Raw genomic sequence first — 19,710 nt, 5'->3', positions numbered from 1 at the left:
CCAGAACTCCAGGATCACACTCTGGGCTGAAGGCAGGCGCTATGGGACTAGATCCCTGGACCCCAGGATCATGCCCTGAGCCAAAGGCAGATGCTTCACTACTGAGCCACCCAGGTGTCCCTTCATTAACATTTCTAAGACACATCTGGAATGGGCCAAAGTATGGTGGAGGGTCTGCACTTGTGGTATTAACATCAATTTGGGATTTCCCCGGGACAGGACCTCTTCTACCCTTGTCTGCATTTGGCAGATAGAACCACAGGAATTAGGGACTGGACAGCAGATCAGAGACAAGCTGTGCCACCTCCTTGAATTCTAAGAATCCTGTTCCCTGTCTCGAGATGCGTGGGCTTTCTTGCTGGGCCACACCCACAGAAGTGCAGCCAGAAGTGGCCCCTGTCACTGTGGGGCGACTCAGAATTAGGGAAGGTCTTCATCTAAGGATGAAGGAGCTGGGATCTTCCTCCAAAAACTGCTCCTCTTCTGAAGACAGCCCTCTTCCCCCTTGGTCTTCCTTTGTTAGCCAAATCCTTTTAGGAAACAGCCCTACATTCCTGATCTGATGTCAGTGACCAATGTGGCCTCTCACCTGAACACCATATTTTAACATAGCCTAAATTTGTGCCTTAGACCAGATTTACCCCGGACTCAGCCAACCTTCCCAGGCTGACCTGTGCCCTGCTTTGTCCTTAGCCTGTCTTAAGGCCCCTCTGTCTACCTTCCCTTTCCCTATCCCCTCCTTCCCACTCTCCCCTCCCCCACCCCCTCTTTCCCCCTCCTCCTTTGGTGGAGGTATGGAGGTGAGTGGGCAATCCAGGTCTGGGGACCCTTTGAGGTCACTTGCACACAGGGCTTGAGGAGGGCTGTGGAAGATAAAGGTCTGGGGCCCCAAACCCAGGGAGACCTAGAGGGGTCCAATCCCAAGTAATTCTGTATCCTTATATAGGCAGATTTTCTCCCTTTAATTCATAAAATATGACACAGGAGAGGGGACCCTGGGAAAAAGGATGGCAGGTGGGTGAGGAAGCAGCTGGGACCAGAGCTGTTTTGTCACAAAGCATGTGCAAAGAGAACTCCTTGAGGTCATGAAGGTGGAGGCACTCAGGAAATGTGGGGGGCTGTCGGGAGGGGCAGTGACAGAGCTGAATGCAGGACAGAGCCCAGGACCCCTGACTCCAGGTCTCTAAGGTCCCAGTGGCTGGTGGGGCCATGGCTCTCGGGTCCAGCCTCGCAGGGAGGCTGTATGTGATGACCCGGCCCCACTGTGTGTTGCTTCCATCTCCAGGCAGGGCCTGCCTTCAGTAGAGACTATCTCACTATCACGGTCTTCTCATCTAGATATATCTCCATATAAAAGTGAAGTTATTAGCAGCTCAAGGGCAGGGAAAGTGTGTTGGGCTCTTGGTAGACCTGGGTGGGCCCCAGGGCAATTGTCATCCCCCCCACCCCCCAACTGCAGCTCCAGGGGTAGGAGGTGGGGTGCAGTTGGGGGCAGAGTGGGGGTTCTCAGAAACCCTTCTCGGGACAGAGGGGCTCACATTCCTGGAGCATGTGTCCTGGGCCACACTGGAGGGGTGGGGGGTGGGGGACTCCTGTCTTGAAAACACCAAGTCTCCTGGGTCACTTCTCTCCATAGCTTCAGGACCGGGGATGATGTGAATGGTCTGTCACCTGTGGCTATGGTCCGTCCTTGCTAGGGACAGAGCCTGGGTGCTCTCAGATGGCCTGCTTGGGGAGGATGGCGGCTCTGCTCCCAGGAGTCGGGAGGCCAAGTGCAGTCCCCTCGCCACCCTCCCCGTCGGCCCCTGGAGCAGCTAGCTGCTTTCTCTGAAGATGGAGCAGGAGGCCGCCTTGCACTGGGAACAGATTGGTAGAGGGCATGCTGGCGGGACCCTGTGCTGCCCCTCTGAGAAGGCGCCCAGAGCCCATCACGGTGTGCAGAACCACCCATCGGAGGCGCATTTCTCTGAGGAATGCCACTTCTGCAGTTTCTGGGAAGTCCTACCTCAAACTGCACGACCATAGGAAGAACACTCCCACCCTAGTTAGTCAGGCCCACCCAGGGGGAGTCTCAAACTAGCTTGCTAAAGAATGGCCTGGACTCCACTGGGCCCTGGCTAGAGACAACAAGCTAAAAAAGACAGTTTGCATGGGAAATATGAACGTGGGCTGTACGACAGTATTATCCAATTATTGTTCATTTTCTCAAATGCGACAATGGCATCGAAGTTACAGAGGAGAGTGCTCTCATCCTCTGGAGGTGTGGCTGATGTATTTCAAGGTGAAGTACTGTGGTATCCACAGTTTACTATTGACGGTTCAGCTGAACACACAGATTCGTGTGCACACGTATGCACACGTGCCCATTAGCAAGTATGGCAAAATGGTAGTAACTATTGAATGTAGGTGGTGGGTATCTGGGTGATCGTCTTTTACAGCTTGTGTGCGCATGTGCGCACATGTTGGAAATGATCCTAATACAAAGTTAGGGGCTGAAGCACGTGAGCATTTGTTTACAGCTCAGCGCCCACCCTCAGAGCCCACTTCTAGGAGCCCAGGTGGCACTCGGAATGGGGATTTGAGCAAGTTCCCCAGCTGTTCCTGATGCAGGCTACCCTCAGAAACCACTGCGGAAACACTGCTCCAAGTGGAGCAGGTCTCCAGGTGGAAACCCCGGGCCCAGAGCACGGTGGGTCTGGAGCAGGTGCGGCGGTCAGACTCATGAAAGCGGCATGCTGAGCAGTACAGGCCGTCAGCACCATACTTGGGCCCCTGGGTGCCCCGGCTGCCCTCTGCTCCTCAACCCTGTTGGGGGCAGCCCTTTGCACTGTGTGGGAGCTTCGTCTTGCTGCCGCCCCAGCTCCGGCCACCTGGCCTCTACCCTCATGCTCCAGCAACTTTCAGCTGCTTCAACATCACACTGTGTCCCACCACCTGGCCTTGCCCAGGCTGTCCTTTCTGCTTAGAATCACCTTTGTTCTTACCTTCCAACCCCCCTTCTCCCCTGTTACATGTACCATGTCCATGTCTCCTCCTCCAGGAAGCCTTCCCAAGGCTGGGTCAGTCATCCTTTCTGTGCCCCCCCCCCCCCCCCGCCAGCATCTTCGGCATATTGTTTGTCCTTACATGATTTCCCACTTACTGGTCTATTGCTTCCTAATGTGAGAAATCCCAGAGAGTCTTACTATGGAGCCATCAGGGCTGTTCCCCATTCCAGGTACAATGTAGGGTTTCATTCCCCAGCCCCTGAGAGTGAATGGGGCCTAGGGCTAGTTCTGGCCAATGAGTCCTGATCTCAATGGGAGACCCTCTTTGAGCTTTCTTTTTATCTCCAACCCAATAGTCTGCAACAAGAGGCAGGGGGATCCCTGGGAGCCTGGGTCCCTGAGTAAGTACAATGAACAAAGCCAGTCCATGACGGGCATGTATCTTTGGCGGGGAAAAAACCCTAATTGTTTTCAGCTCCTGTGATTTTGGGGTTGGTTTGTTTCCACAGCACAACCTGGCCCAGACTCATTGCCATATGCCCAAATTCCTGGCCCAATTTCTAGCATGCAGCAAGTGCATAAGAAATCGTTGCTGTCACCATTTTTCCTGGTTGCAAAACAGGCCTCAAAGTCCATGCAGATGTTTCAAGACACACCACCCTCATGTCCCTCGCTTCTCCCTTGGTGATAGAGGACCCTCCCATGGAGATACCCACAGTATCCTCATCCAAGGAGGTACAAATCCCAACGCCTCGGACCTTCTGACAGCTCAAACCTCTGGCAGAGGCTCTGGTGCATAAGGGCCCCTAGTCACCTGCTTATTACCTTGTGAGGCTCCCTCAACCTTCAGGCCACCGCCCCAGAAGAGCGTCAGTGAGGGCCCTTCCCTACATGGGTCACCACCTGAGCTTCGGGCAAAGTTCCAAAGGAGAGAAAGTTTGTCCCTGTGGCCTCTTCAGTCCTCTAGCTCTGTGGCCCTTCTCTTCTTGCCAGCCTGCCTTGGTCCCAAGCACCATTTCCTCCCTGGCCCCCTCCCTGATCCCAAGGACTGTGGGAGCTAAAATGCACAAGCTCGCACTGAAGTGTGAACGTGGAAGGCCAGTGTGAGAAGTGTTGGGCACATGCGGTGAAATGGCCGGTGTTCTTGGACCTCACAATGTCCAGGAAGGGCGTAGGTTGTAGGGAGAGGCCACAGCTGCAGCTGCTTTATCCACAGGACCCCACAGCCCCGGCTGCCCCTCCAGCCTCTCAGCTTTTGGTCCTTGAGGAAAGTGGATCCCAGATACAGCCAGATGATGGGTGTTTCATTTCTTTTTCACAGGGGCCACAGTTCCAGGGAGTGCAGAGTGGTCAGTCGATGGGCCAAGAGGGGGGGTCAGTCACAGAGGAGACCCTGGGTGGGGGGCAGGCAGGGATCCCAGCCTGCTCCTTGGACCACATTTATATACCCCATCCCAGCCTCAGCAGCCCCGGCTCCAGGCTTGCTCTCTGGAATCCTGGTTCTCAGCCAGGCTGGTGTGTGTGGGAATCCTTGTTCTCAGCCAGGCTGGTGTGTGTGTGGGGGGGCCCCACTTGTCCTAGAACTCTCTGCACGTCCCAAGGGTGCCTGCAAGGAGGAGCATGTGACTCACCTCACAGCTGTACATGGCTCTGTACTTCCCAAAGTCCCTTCACTCCATTATTTCCTCAGATCTTGAGAGGCCGATCCTCCAGGAGGGAAGAATATTATTGTCCATGTTCATGAGTAGACAAACTGAGACCCAGAGAGGGGGAAAAAGTGACCCGGTCCACACAGCAAGTCAGAGCCCGGGAGACCCTCTGACCAACGTCCTGCCTGTTTTACTATGATGTTCTATGTAAGAAAGGGTGAGAGTTTGTCCATAAGCTTCATGCTGGAGCTCATACATGTGCATGGGTGCACACACACACACACACACACACACACACAAACACACACACACATTTTTTCAAAACGCTGGTCCCACTGACATAAAAATCACAGGGGCTCTGGAACAGACATCCTCGCAGGAGACCAGTAAGCCTCCATGAGTGGGCTCGTAACAGCCTTTGCGGGAGGTTGCCCAGCAAGGGGCTGCCAGCATGGCTGGGACCCAGGAAGGGCTGCCCCAGCCAAGCCCGGCCTTGGCCTCTGCTCCTCATGGTGTACAAGTGGATGCCAGTGGCCAAGGGGTCCTCATGGTAGACATGTGGCTGCTGCTGGGTCCCGAGGGCTCATCTGGCTCAAATTCTCATAGTTGGACTCCTGAGCCTGGGGCCTGTGGACAGAAGAAAGTTGGCTGACCACCCAGGACACAAGTGGGGGTGCCACCATTGCACAAACCACGCCCTGGGAATGGGCAGGAGGGAGAGTCAAAATGGTAGCCCAGCCTAGATCCAACAGAGGTTGCAGGGAGGGCAGTGGCAGGGAGGAGGCTACCCGGGGGTTGGGGGATGGCATCCTGGCCTGCAGATGCACTATATTCTGGGAGGGATCTCACTGGAGGCATCAACAACCGTTGTGTGTCGGGTGCCCTCCACACGGACCTCCCTGGGCTTGGCCACCTGAGCTCCAGCTGCTCCTGGCTCCTCCCTGGGACATCTTCATGGGCATCTCAGGCCTACGTGTGAACTCCTGCATGATCCTCACTACCACCCCCTTCTCTGTTGTCTTCATCCCAGTCAGGGGCACCCAGGGCCACAGCTCCAAACCTGGGCACCCGGGCTGTGTCCCTCGCTGCCCCTCTACGTCCCCAGCCCTCTGGTCAGCTCTGCCTTCCATCTGCCCCATCTCGCCACCCCCACCCCTGCCACCTCCCTCTGAGCCGCTGGGCCAGCCTCAGCCTTGGTCAGCAGCCTCCTCCAGAGTCTCCTGGCCCACACTCTTGTTCTGATGGGGCCACCTGGGTGCTTATACCACCACTCAGTGCCTTCTCATAGGCCCCTTCTCGGGTCTCCCCCGAGCCTTTCCTTGACCTGCCCAGCGGCCACCACCCTCCCCGGGGCTCTGCGGCAGGGCCCTGTCCATTGCCTTCATGGCTCTTATTTTAGAATCTGATATGATCTTGTGTATGTGTTTATTAAGTTCCCCACATGAAAATGTGAGTTTTCTGAAGTTGGGGAAGTTGGAAGTAGCGTTAAACACCCAAAACTCTGGTCCATAGCAGGTACTCAATAAATATCTGACCACTCAAGCTTTCTGAATTAGGTGCCTTGGGGTGCTAGTAAATTAGCAAAGAAAAGGGACATGGCACAGGTTTTCAAGAATGTGGGGGACAGATGAACAGGCAGCTAGAGAGAGGGGCTTGGGCTGGCAATATGGCTTTTCTGTCAGGCAGGGACAGAGTTATGGGACTGCCCAGGCTTGTCCAGCGGGCCCTGAAAGACTGTGTTTTGCCTCCCCCAGCAACCCAGGCACACTGCCCGGGGTCAGTGAATTGGATTCTTTCTTCTTCAACACAGACCTTCCGCTGAACAGACACAGAGAGAAGGGGAGTCTGGATCGCAGGGTGAGCACTTCCTAGCTGAAACCCTCTCAACCTCTAATAGCATTTTGTTTGCGAAGCTTTCAGCTCTGGGGGAGAATGAGTCCCCGAGGTGGCCTTTGTGTCTGTGTGAGCCTGCTTGTTCTAGAATGCCGGGGAGCAAAACCTCAAGGAATCCTATCTAGGTGTGGACATAAGACAGAAAAATGACTCCTTGGCACCTGGACACCAGGCAGGTCTGGGAGAGATCCCAACATGAGGCCCAAACTGTGAATGCTGGGGAAGGGGTGGGCAGGTCAGCGTGGCCTGGTCTGGCCAAGAAGGACTTGGGAGACTGAAGGGGAGGGCTCTGGAAGGCCGCGGGGAAGGTCTAACACCAGTCAAGGTCAGACCCCAGCCCTGACCCTTTGCCTGTTCTTTCTCTATATGCCTTGGCCAGTGGGGACTTAAGAGCGGGGTGGGGGAAGGCAGGGTACTCACCATGGTGGGGTGTCCTGGGCAACTGGGTGCTCTGTGTGAGGGACAGAGAGAGAGAGAGAGAGAGAAGGAAGGGAGGCATGAATCTCTACAGCGTCCTCGGGCTCCAGGCCCTGCCGTCCACCCCTCCCGGCTGCGGAAAGCGGTCTGAAGGGACGAGCAATGAGCACTAGCCAGCCGGGTGTGAAGTGCTTGGAGATGAGCAGCAGCTGACGACGAGAAGCATGGACTGAAGAGCCACCCAGCAGAAAAGCCCTGCCTTTGAGGACCCTGAAGCGCAGAACGTTTGTTGGGTTTGAAGAACCGGCAAGAAAAGACAGTAAAGCCACAGCGAATGCAACGGCCAGGGCAACTGTGACAGATTCTGGATTTCATGCTAGGAGAGTCTGAGGCCGGTGCTCTGGACCTGGGTGGTCTGAGAGGCTCTGGGAAGCCCCTCTCTGGAGCACAAGCCAATTTCCCAGCCAGCTCAGCGAGAGCAACGTGGGGTGAAGTGCAGGTCTCGAAGACACCCTGCTAGCTCCCATCTCCACACTCCCGCACTGGTTGCTGCCTCTGCTTGGAATACCACCGGCTCCTAGTGGCAGTTCCTGATTTAGCTGTCACCTTACTTGTAAAGCCTTCCCTCCTGGCCTGTCCAGAGTCCCCCTGGAGCGCATGCAGCATTACCATACTCTGGGCAGAAAGCTTCTGCGGGACCTGGGCTCCAGGATAGCCCTCCTCCCTGCAGACTGCAGTGATTTGCTGGCTTCCCAGCATCCCATCCCAGGGCGCATCTTACTCATCTGTCTCCCTAGCAGCTACACAGCACACAGTAGGCCCTCAGGATGCTTACTGTAACACAAGGTAGTGGTGCTATCTGGGAAAGCCTCCGTGTGGTCCCTATCCTTGGGGAGGAGTCATTTATGGGGTGCCGGGGGAAAGGGGCGGGGCTATACTTTGGGAGTCTCTATCTCTGGGTCTCTAGGCCAGAGGCAAGTTCCTTAACTTCTCCGGCCTCAACTTTCTTAGCGTAGAATGGGCTCCTGCTGGTTCCCACCTCCTGGGACGTAAGAAGGAGGACAAAGCCAGAGGAGGCACAGGTGCAGGAAGCATGTCTGCGCTGTGCTGTGCCAGGTGCTCGGCGGACAGTGTTTCCCAGGAGGAGAGCCCCGCCCGGCCCCTCGCCCCCGCCCGGGCCCAGGGTGCACCCACCTCGGCGGCGGCGGGCGGCGGCGCGGGCGGCCAGGACGCCGAGCAGCAGCAGCGCCTTGAGGCCGAGCGCGCCGAGCGGGAGCGCGAGCGCCGGGGCCCCGGGGGCGCCGCGGAAGCGGAACAAGTAGACGCTGGCCTCGGCGCGGCCCAGGCTGTTGGAGGCCGTGCACGTGTAGCGGCCGTCGTGCGCCAGCGCGGGCAGCTCGGCGGTCACCTGGTGGCCGTGCCCCTGGCCCGGGCCCGACGCGGCGGCCGAGCGGTTGCCCAGCGCCGGGCCGGACCAGGCGAGGACGGGCGGCGGCTCCCCCTCGGCCGTGCAGAGCGCGCGGAAGGCGTGCGCCGGACCTGGCAGCACCGACAGGCTGACGATCCGCGGGGCGGCTGCGGGCGCCCAGGGCGCGGGAGGAGAAAGCAAACCGCGCTCAGCGCCGGCGGCCGGGCGCACCCCCCAGGCCCTTGGAGTCCCCGAGACACCTGGGGGCGCGTGGCGCGGAGAGGAGGGAGCCTGTGCTCCAGCGCCGGGAGGCCTGGGTCCCCCCAGAGGTGTGGCCTGGGGCAAGTTACTCCCAAGCTCCGGGTCTCAAATGGCGTCAAATGGGGATCACTCCCCTAGTGGGGTCGTTGAGAAGATTTGGCAAGTTAATACATTTGGGGTGCTTGGATTCGGGCCTGGCCCATAGCCAACGCTCACCCAACTGTAGCTGGAGCTCAGAGCTGGAGCTCGGGGCTGGGGACTGGCTGCCAGTATGACTTCGAGGACCCCTCCCACTCCTGTCCCCCACCCCACCCCCCACAACCTCAGCAAGATCTAGAGCTGAACGCGGGTCCTGGGAGACACTGACATGCACCCGGAGAGGCCGCCCAGCAGCTCAAGGCGGGCACGTGGGAAGTTCCAGCGAGATCCCCACAGGGGGTAAGCGCCCCAGCTAGTTCCGGGGCGCAGCCAGGGTTGAGAACCGCTGCTCTGGGGACCGGGGACCCTGGTCCCTTCTTCTTTGGGGTCTAGCAGAATACTGGGCACTTGGCGGGCTCCCAGGGCACCTCCCCGGGGAGGAGGGGGCTGGGGTGCCCGGCAGCGCACAGAGCGCACATGCCCTCGCTGCCCTTGCCATCCCTGTTCAGCTCGTGGGGCTCCCCACCCCCCCCCGGACCAAGAGCCCCTGGGGCCATTCAGCCCCTAGGAGCGAAACTTCGATGCCCCTTCCCGGGCCCAGTTCCCAGGCGTCTGGGAGCAGCGGACAGGTGTGCGGGGGGCAGGGGCCTGCCCTGGAGGAAGGGGCTGCGCGGGGCTCCGCTCCGCTCGGCGGCGGGGGGCGCTGGGGGGCGCTGGGGGGCGCTGGGGGGCGCTGGGGACCGGGCGGAGGGGGGCCTGCCCTGGAGGGAGGGGCTGCGCATGGCTCCGCTCCGCACGGCGGCGGGGGGCGCTGGGGGCCCTGGGGGGCGCTGGGGACCGGGCGGAGGGGGGCCTGCCCTGGAGGGAGGGGCTGCGCGTGGCTCGGCTCCGCTCGGCGGCGGGGGGCGCTGGGGGGCGCTGGGGACCGGGCGGAGGGGGGCCTGCCCTGGAGGAAGGGGCTGCGCGGGGCTCCGCTCCGCTCGGCGGCTGGGGGTGCTGGGGGCCCTGGGGGGCGCTGGGGACCGGGCGGAGGGGGGCCTGCCCTGGAGGAAGGGGCTGCGCATGGCTCCGCTCCGCACAGCGGCGGGGGGCGCTGGGGGGCGCTGGGGGGCGCTGGGGACCGGGCGGAGGGGGGCCTGCCCTGGAGGAAGGGGCTGCGCGGGGCTCCGCTCCGCTCGGCGGCTGGGGGTGCTGGGGGCCCTGGGGGGCGCTGGGGACCGGGCGGAGGGGGGCCTGCCCTGGAGGAAGGGGCTGCGCATGGCTCCGCTCCGCACAGCGGCGGGGGGCGCTGGGGGGCGCTGGGGGGCGCTGGGGGGCGCTGGGGCCCGGGCGGAGGGGGGCCTGCCCTGGAGGGAGGGGCTGCGCATGGCTCCGCTCCGCTCGACGGCGGGGGGCGCTGGGGGGGCGCCGGGGACCGGGCGGAGGGGGGCCTGCCCTGGAGGGAGGGGCTGCGCATGGCTCGGCTCCGCTCGGCGGCGGGGGGCGCTGGGGGGCGGCGGGGGGCGCCGGGGACCGGGCGGGGGTGGCGGGGGCGCGGCGCTCACCGGTCACGCGGAGCCGGACGCCGTGGCGGCTCTCGTACCGGTCGTGGACGTCGCCGGCGAACTCGACGCGGCAGAAGTAGCGGCCGTCGTCGGCCAGGGCGAGGCGCTCGACGCGCAGCGACAGGTCGTTGCGCCGCGGGTTCCCGAGCAGCCGGAAGCGGCCGTGCAGGCTCAGCGCCGTCTGGCAGAGCTCGCTGCCCCGCGCCGCCGCGCACCGGAACACCTGCGGGCCCGCGTAGACCTCGCCCGCGCGCCAGATGGCGGTGAGCGGCCCGTCGTAGTGGCGGTGCGGGTGCGTGAAGGTGCAGGGCAGCACCGCCGCCTCGCCCGCCGCCGCGCTCACCTCGGCCGGCACCTGCATGGACCAGCGCTGCGCCGGCGCACCTGCGGGCCGGGCCGGGAGCCGGGGCGTCGAGGCATCTCCCGGGATCCTGACTTGCCCTGACTCCCGAGGCCCCCGGACCCTCCCCGCCCTTCCCTGGGACTATTTGCCTCACTCGGGGAAGTTCCACCTCACCTACAGGTCCCCTGACCCCATACTTTTCCCCAACACCTGCCCTGCTGCGGTCACAATACCCCCCCCCCCCACCCCCGCCTCCGCGATGGTGATAATAAAAGCACTTACTGTGCACCTCTGTGTTGAGCAAGTTCCCGGTAGTATCTCTCTTAGTTCTCACAAAGGATCCTAGATGGAAGCACAGTTATCCTTGGGTTACATGTAATAAACTGAGGCCCAGAGAAGTTGATTAATTGCCTAAGGCCACACAGCTACAAGGAGGCAAAGCCAGCGCTGAGACTCCAGACAGCCTGGCCCCACAGCCAGTGCCCTAGTGCACTAAAGGTGTGGAAGCGTGGAGCTGGTCCAAGGAGACCCAGAACCCCATCCACAGAGGGGAAACAGGCCCTGGGGAGGCCTGGTGTGTTTTGAACTTAATGTGTTGAGTGGGTGGATGAGGTTGCTTTAGAATCCAGGTCAACCCAAATAGGCTTCCTCCAAAGCCAGATAGGGAGACAAGAGGGGTAGACCTTTGTGCTGTCTTTGTGCTCAGTGCCAGAGCCTCTGGGCCTGGTTTCCTCACCTCCTATGCTGTGAGCCTCTGAAGTAAGGCCGAGCAGAGGTCTGGAGGCGGTGCTCCGCGGAGAGCCCCTGCCGCACTTGTTGCATATGTGTGCTGTTTGGGGAAGGGGTGAGCAGCTGGATGGGTGGGTGGGTGTTGGAGCTTGATCCTTGGATCAAGGCCAGGGGTGGTGTCTCCCTGAGGAGGGAGGACAGGCTGGTAGGCCTGCCCAGCTAGAACCCCGAACGCAGTTCACAAAAGGGATCTTTAGAGGGAATGATATAGCTGCTCTTGTATTTCCCAAGAGGTCTATATTTACACAGTTCTTTTATATACATCATGTCACACGTCTCTCAACACACCCTGGGGGACACAGGCAGCGGGGATATTGTTATAGATGAGAAAATGGAGGCCCAGAGTCACACAGAAGATGGGAGGCACCCAGCTTTTCTGACTTCAGACCCTGTGCTCTTTAGTCTTCAGGGGTAGTTCATGCCTTGCATAGGAATCCCCTCAGCCTACAACCAGTGACCCTTCCTGCTCCAAGAAGCCTATCCCATCTATGAATTATCTACAGGTCGGCCATTCCTCCTGCATAGAACCAGCATCTACCACTACTGACCGACATGACCAGCATTGTTCTCTGGAACATGCATATGGCCTCGAGGTAGTGGCCCTTCTGGGACCCCATCATGGCTATCCTGGACCTGTTAAGCCTTCCCTTCTTTGGTGCAAGTCCCTAGCCTGCACCTGTCCCTCCCCTTCCTCACTGCCTGCGTCATGCCCTCCTTGCAGCCTCATGGCCAGAGCTGGGGCCCCCAGGTGTGTGCTGCAGCGGCGCTGAACTAGCAGCGAGGGGTACGAATTGGGTTGTGTGAGCTCTGCCTCGTATAAAACCACGCTTGGGGCTTATGCCAAGCTTGCAATCAAGTAAAGCACAGGTACTTTTTTCACACAATGTACTTGTAAGCCAAATCTTATTTCTCCTGGACAAGTGGAATTATGCTTTTGAAGCCAAGTGGAAGACATGACATTTATCTCTAGGAAGAGCTTGTTTGCTCAGTTGTTAAGAACCAAATGGCCTGGTTTCAAATTAGAGAAAGACTTTCTGAAGATTTTGCTGGTTTACCCAGTACTGCCAGATGCAGGAAGCGTTTCCCCACTCCTGAGGCTCAGCATCTGCCTCAGTCTCCCTACACTTCCCACCCTCTGTAGCCTCAGCCTCCCCTGACCTCATGCATCTTGTGGGCATCATGGAGCTAGGTACTGATTGATTCCCCAGGTAGCTGTTACTATTGTGCATTCATCGATTAGCAAACGCTTATCAAACACGATCCCACTCTAAGCCAGGCACTTGGACACAAGCCAGGGTTACAAAGATCAACCTTATCAGCCTGCTGGAGCTCCCCGCTCAGAGGGGGAGACAGATCTGTGCGCACATAATTATACTACAGCCTGCCAGGTGCTCTAATGAGGCACACGAACAGTGTTCCTTTGTCTGAACAAAGTTCCTGGCCCATTTCACTCACCAACTCCCTCCCAGTCACCCCCAGTCCCTGCTGCATTGTCCTACAGTGGGAGGCCTTCCCTGAACCCCAGGCCTGGGTCTGGCATCCTCACCCAGGGCCCCAGGGTTGGCAGAAGGACTTCCTCTGTCTGGGCCTATTCAACTGTGTGTCCTGCGCAGGTACCCAGAAGCCCTGGAGGGCACGGACCATGGCCATGCGGTCGTCTTTGTGTTGTCATTGCCCAGCGCCGCATTTGCCACGTAGTAATTGATGGTGAATTGCTGTAATGGGCTGAAGGGACAGTCCCCAGGCTGGCAGGGGAGGGGGTGCTGTGGGGAGAGGTGCAAATATTAGGCAGGGAATGCTTGGAGGGCCCCGGAGAGAGGAGGCGCTGGATTTGCCAAGCCTTGAGGTAGTCTGAAGGCTTTCTGAGCAGAGGGGGCAGGTGGGCAAAACCCTGGAGGTGAGGACGTGAGCAGAGAGGTTGCAGGGCATGCCCAGATAGCGGGGCCAGGCGACACTGTGCTTTGGGGACTCCTTGGGAGACGTTTCATATCATTTCATGTGCACGAAGGCCCACGAGGGACTGGCTATAGCCCTGAGGCTCAGAGAGGCCATGTGACCGTTGCAAGGTCATCTGACTGAACGGATGCAGAGCTAAGGCTTCCCCCTCTGTGCTTCATGTTCTTCCTTTGTCCCCATGCTATGTTGCCCCCAGGATGACAGCCTAGAGGGGACACATCCTGAAGTGTGATACAAATGGTAGGCCTCCCTCTCCTGCCCCCTCCTTCCTGGGGGCTCTTGCTCTAGGCGCAGGGAGGGCACACAGAGGCCCTTTCAGCCAGTGTTAAGATCCTGGCTCCTGTCAGGGGGAGATTTGTTTCCTGTTTACCTGCTGGGTAGTGTTTCCAGAGGCGAATGCCTGGACTCCCTCTTACACAGAGACTTGGGACAAATCCACCCAGGGACCCAAGGTGAGGGTGGGAAGTCCTAGCAGGGATTGCCCGGGAGCAAGTGCATTTGCTTTGGTAGGGATCCAAGCTCCCCAGCATCCTGTGACATTTGTCATTCCCTCTGCCAGGTCTCTCAAGTCTTTAGGACAAGGGAGGGAACACTCCTGAACTGGAACCAGGCCCCCCTGTTGTAAAGACTCTGATCTCCCTGCCTTGTGACTGTCAACCTCTGAGGCCAACAGGAGACCCATGCTCTTTGCGCTGTCCAAGATACCGCCCGGTAGGAGTGGACCACAGGGCATGCTTCCGCACAGCTGGACCTGGGTGACAGTCACTCTTGTGGTCCTGCTTTCCCAGACTTCTGTGAGCACCCAGTCTGAGCCTGGCTCTGTTCTAGGCTCATACGGGGTGATCTTTGGGCAGGTTACTTAATGTCCTGAGTCTTGGCCTCCCCTGCTGCAAAAGGGGCACCTAATGCCTTCCTCATGGGCCTGAGGGTTGAATGAAGGCACTCTTGTAGCTTGTCTTGCAAATGCTCAATGCATATTAACCCCTTCTCTCACCCCCCCTGCAAAGAGAGTGTGAATGCAAGGGAGCAGGGTGAGGGTGCTGGGCAGTGGTGGAGGAGTGCTCAGGACAGGCATCTCCAGGTGATGCAACAGGGGTGAAGACATGGTGCCCTGACGTTGCACCTTTTGTAGCTCAATCTGGCATCTTAGACCATGTGGGAAGTCACTGTCCGTGGATGTACCGTGCCTCCTGGATGGACAGGTGTATGGTGCTCAGAACTGGCATCCCTCGGGGCTCTGCGGTGCTCCTGCCCCTCCCCCCGTGGTGACTGATGTCACCAGTGGACAGGCAGGCACTCTGATGAGGCCCACTGTCTGGAAGGGGGCCACCTTTCTTGGGGACATTTGACATGTTAACAGGGACATTTGCAGGCAATGACTCCAATGGCAGCCTCTCGGGCATGGTGGCACCTGGATGGTCCAGAGAGGGCACCTGGGGGCAAGGAGAGATGTTTACATTGACCAGCAAACCTCCCCAGTGAGGTGTGTGGGTTGAACTGAGGGCACGCTTCCATCCAGTTCCATCCTGCCCGAATTTGCTCTCAGCAGGGCCTGAGGAACCACATCTCTCGGTGAGGACCGGATCCAGAAGGTTCTAGGGAAGGGATGAGGAGCAGGGATGCCCACTGGGAAGGGCTGGCTCTGACCTCGGGGTGATCCTGGCTTCCCAGGTCACCTTCCCTCTCTGCCCGTTGGTTGTGGAAGCGGCTCTGCTCACTGGAGCTGCAGGTGCAGAGCCACAGCTGACCGTGCTCTGGGGCCAGTGTCCGCCGTAGGGTGCCACTTGGCCTCTGTCTGTGCTTCCCCCAGCCTCTTCAGGGCCCTGTGCCCCATCAGTCCTCTTCCGCCCCACGGGGGACTTCTCAGCTCTAGCAGTGGCCACAGCAGGTACCCAGAGCAGAAGCAGCATCCAGGCTCTTGAAACTCCCCTATTTTCTTCTGGCCCCAGGACAGGAGCCCAACTCCTTCCTGGATTTTCCCTGCACCCCCAGGTCCTGGGGCAGCAGCTTTGATCTGTCTTGCCTTTGGTTTGCTCTCAGCCTTGGTTCAGAGCTGGTAAATTCCTCTGCTCACCAGGCTGGGTTCCAGGCTCACTGCCACTGGATGTGGGTGATGTAAAGGGTGGAGCTTACACTCAGGACACCCCCAGCCGTTCAGTCCAGGCTGTGACACCCCAAAAAGTCACCCAACTTGACAGAGGGACAAGGATTCCTCACTTTGTAGAGTCGTGGTGAAGAGTGAACGAGCTGCTTGTCAAGGCCTCACGCCAAAGTCCTTGAGGGTAACATCTACTGTGATTGCTCCACCTGCTTATCAGAGGTTTGTGGACCAATCTCAGTCAAGGTCTCTGGGTGGTCAGAACTCCCAGACCACTGTTTTTCCCACCTGCATGATCCCTGACACCTGAGCCTTCTTTTTCTTTTTTTGAAGATTTTATTCATTCATGAGAGACACAGGGAGACAGACAGAGACACAGGCAGAGGGAGAAGCAGACTCCCCATGGGGACTCGATCCCAGGACCCTAGGACATGACCTGGGCCAAAGGCAGACACTCAACCAATGAGCCATCCAGAGACCCCCATCTCCAACCTTCTAAAAGCATATTTATGGGGACCCAGAGGGGAAAGACATGGGAGAGCATGTGTGTGAGCCCCCTGGGAGACTAGGGGCTGCCCCAGGACACTGGGTGCAGAGGTGAGTGCATGAAGGAGAAAGCACAGACGGTAGAAGGGCATTTCCTGGACAAATTCCTCTCACTTTGCTTTTGCCAAGGGCCTACCCTGACCTGGATGCGGCTGGGGACAGGACTGTGACCTCCAGGCACTCCGCTCACGAAGCCCCTGGGGGTCCCACATTGCAGCCAAACCCAGCCTGGTCTTCTGGCCTCTTGCCTAGGCCTGCGGCTACACGAAAGGGCTCAGAGGTGCACGTCCCCAGAGGGACTCAGAAAGTGGGACCCCGCTCACCCTAGTTCTTGGACCTCTGGGTTGTAGCAGTGAAGCAGCTGCCAGTATGAGAAAAAAGGATCTGCCCCCAGGTGCCTCAGCCTCCCTGGGTAAATCTTGCTACACAGCTGGAGCACTTGTGTGGTTGGGGTTTTGTTCTTGGACACGTGACTGCTCACGCTTCCTCTAAGTCTTTTTGTCTTTGACTCATAGCAGCTGACCTTCAACAGGAGAAAAGAAATAAGCCAAAACAACCCTCCCCAAACCCCCCTTCTGTCAAGGTTGTGTGACTTCAGCAAGATTTCCCTGCCATTTATTGCACAATCACTGAGCACCAGCACTGTGCTGGGGGCGGGCTGGGACCGGGGGCAGGGGCGGGGGGGGCTTTTATCCATGATCTAATTATCCTCCACAACACGTCACAAGGCACCAGGCCATGCTCTGAGAAGTTAGGCGACCTGCCTGGGGCCACATAGCTAGTCCATAGCAGAACCAGGATTCAAAGGCGTGTGTGATGTCAACACTCACATCTGAACCACTCACTTCTCAGCTCTGGGTCTGGGTGGGGTCACCTCCTCCAGTCCCCACCCTCTAAGTGGGGCACAAGCCTAAATTATCCCAGGAAGACAGCTGAGTTAGATCACTCTGGGAAAAGAAAACCTCTTCCCTCTCAGTCCACCCCCCACCGACCCCCGCGGGCTGTGTCGTGGGACATCTGGGCAATGTGGGGGGTCCAGTCTCGAGCCACATACCCCAGCTCCACCCACACCACTCACTGAGCCTCTCTGTGCTTCTGTTGCCTCTTCTGTGAAAAGAAAAGAGAATAGTTCTTTTCTCATACGGTTATGAGGTTTACGTGAATTACCAACTAAAGTGCCCAGCACAGGGGTGCCTGGGTGGCTCCGTGGTTGAGCATCTGCCTTCAGCTCAGGTCGTATTCCGGAGTCCCGGGATCGAGTCCTACATCGGGCTCCCTGCAGGGAGCCTGCTTCTCCCTCTGCCTGGGTCTCTGCTTCTCTCTGTGTGTCTCTCATGAAGTAAATAAAATCTTAAAAAAAAAAATTATCTAAACCAGACCTGAGCTGGACTCTACGTCTGTCGAATGCTTGAGAGGAAGGGAAAGGAGCCTAAGGTGTGGGAGTTTATGATCCAATCGTGCAGACAGGACCCCAGACAAGAGATGCTGACTAACTCACGGCTCCATGATGGCAGTGATGTCACCGTGTGACACGTGACAGCTAGGGGCCCTGCACATGGGGGCACCGATGCTGAGCCTGGGGGCACAGTCATGGGAGGGACATGGGGCTCAGAGGATGGCCTTTGTCATTTATCCCGATGGCCCTCAGCGACATGGTCATCGTTCATCAGAATGACCCGAGGAAGGGTGCCTGGGTGGCTCAATCCACTAGATGTTCCAGGAGGGGCATTGGGTTTCGGCTCCAGCCTAACTTCAGGATGGTGAGATTGAGCGCACTCTGCAGTCTGCTTGTCTCTGTCCCCAACCCCCACCCCACTAAAATAAACAAATAAATCTTAAAAAAAAAACACCCAACAAGATGGTGGAAAATATAGACTCCTGAGTCCTGTGGCCTGATATTCTCATTTTACAGGTCTGGGGTGAAGCCAAATATCTGCATTTACTATTTATTTATTTAAGTCTATTTATTGATTGATTTAAATTTATGAGAGACTCACAGAGGGAGGCAGTGACACAGCCAGAGGGAGAAGCAGGCTCCCTGAGGGGGCCCAATGCAGAACTCGATCCCAGAACCCTGGGATCACAACCTGAGCCAAAGACAGATGCTCAACCACTGAGCCACCCAGGTGCCCCAGGATCTGCCCTTGGATAAATGCCCCTCTCCCCACTGAAGTTCTGATGCAGATGCTCCATACCTAAAACATTTCCCAGGGACGCTAGCTCACTGAGCTGAGTGACCAATGACGTTGTCATTTAAGCCTGCTGCAAAGAGGCTTTTCCATGCAGCCCTTGGGGTTCCCACGGAGTGGTCCGGTGCCCTCTCTCTGACTTGCCCTGCTGCCCATGTGGAATCACCCCCGCTCTTGCCCCAAACAACCGCGTGCTCTCCTCCCTTCCCCTCCCCTCCCCTTGGGGCTGTGCCAGTCAAGACATAAAGCACTTGGATGACAGTCACACCCAGAGTCCCTTCAGAGCCGGGACTGTCCTCCCCAAAGCTCGCCCCTTAGCTGCCTGGATCTGCACAGCAGTGGGTGAGCCTTTCTACAGGTGGGGCCGCTGAGGCCCAGAGAAGTCAGGGGATCACCTGAAGTCATCGGAAACCCCAGGTAAACCCCGGTCTTGGACTTCTGACGTCTGTCATCACAGCTCCCTAAGGGTGCAGCTCTTCCTCTGCAGGCCTGGAGGCTCTAGGTTGCCCCAAGTGCGAGGGGAGAGGACCGTACTGAAGATTTTGTGAGCATCTATTATGTTCTGAGCATGGACCAGAGAGAAGAGTGGGAAACTCACCCATCGGGAGGATGCCCACCAGGCAGGCCAGGAGTCGGATGAACCATTCCATGTTGAGAGTGTCTGGACACCCCGGGCCAGCCCCGCATTCGGCTGGGCCACCCTAAGAGGGTGAGAGGCCTCCCTGGCGAGGCCGCAGGAGAGGGCAGGTGAGGGGGTGGGGGGGGCGCCCAGGACTGCACCCCTACCGGGCTCCGGGCATGGGAGGAACTGGAGAGAGGCAGTCAGGCGGCCTGGATATGATTCGATGAGGCCCGTGGGGTTTGGTCATGTGGAAAACCAAACAGGGGAACCACTCGGATGATTTTCCAGGACTGGAAATAGAGAAGTACATGAGGAAGATGAAGGACCCATTCCTGCAGCCCCTGGTCCCTCTGGAAAAACTGTTGTTCTTATGCTGCCTGCCTTCCCTCCTTCTTTCTCTCCCTCTCTCTCTCCCTCCTTCCTTCTTTTCTCCCCTCCCTCTCTCCCTTCATACATTTTAGTATGCCAGTATGGGTTTTCCTTTTTTTTTTTTTTTTTTTTTTTTAAAGAGAGAGAGAGAGCCTGGGGAAGGGGGGCCAGACGTGGACTCATAGAGGGGCTCCATCTCACAACCCTGAGATCATGCCCTGAGCCGAAATCAAGAGTCTGAGGCTTTAACAGACTGAGCCACCCAGGCCCCCCCACAGCATGAGTTTTCATTCTGATGCAGCTGTCTTCCTGTGGCCATACCGATTTTGAAGTGGTGATTATTCATGGAAGAATAATCGTCTCCGGAAATGTAGTCATCATTGACACGGGTTACATTACCAAGCAGCACGACAGGGAAATAGTGAAATTATTAAGCAAATCAATCCAGACGAACATGTCGAAATGCTCCGAACATCAAAATAGCAGATAGAAACTTCGTAG

At 58.1% G+C, this 19,710-nt stretch overlaps 1 protein-coding gene across 1 annotated transcript; it reads right to left on the bottom strand.

Annotated features, from left to right (window-relative positions):
- Positions 1-767: 767 nt before the first annotated feature.
- On the bottom strand, positions 768-19,017 carry SIGLEC15 (sialic acid binding Ig like lectin 15). Its single transcript, XM_077900641.1, has 6 exons — positions 18,817-19,017; positions 10,923-10,982; positions 10,298-10,681; positions 8,141-8,521; positions 6,950-6,980; positions 768-5,263 (listed from the first exon to the last, which is right to left on the bottom strand). Exons 1-6 carry the CDS (start codon positions 18,866-18,868, stop codon positions 5,182-5,184), a joined length of 990 nt encoding a protein of 329 aa, XP_077756767.1. The 5' UTR covers positions 18,869-19,017; the 3' UTR covers positions 768-5,181.
- Between the last annotated feature and the right edge of the window lie 693 nt (positions 19,018-19,710).

Source organism: Canis aureus, chromosome 6 (genome assembly GCF_053574225.1).
Source record: "Canis aureus isolate CA01 chromosome 6, VMU_Caureus_v.1.0, whole genome shotgun sequence".
Taxonomy (NCBI): domain Eukaryota; kingdom Metazoa; phylum Chordata; class Mammalia; order Carnivora; family Canidae; genus Canis; species Canis aureus.
The sequence above is the reverse complement of the archived record's forward strand: the minus strand, read 5'-3'. Positions and strand labels throughout refer to the sequence as shown.

Coding starts and splice junctions, on each gene's coding strand:
- SIGLEC15 (XM_077900641.1), bottom strand. CDS start 18,868: ATGGAATGGTTCATCCGACTCCTGGCCTGCCTGGTGGGCATCCTCCCG. Junction 10,682..10,922: donor GCTCAACACAGAGGTGCACA/GTAAGTGCTTTT, acceptor CCCGGCCCGCAG/GTGCGCCGGCGCAGCGCTGG. Junction 6,981..8,140: donor CGCCGCCCGCCGCCGCCGAG/GTGGGTGCACCC, acceptor TCCCTCACACAG/AGCACCCAGTTGCCCAGGAC.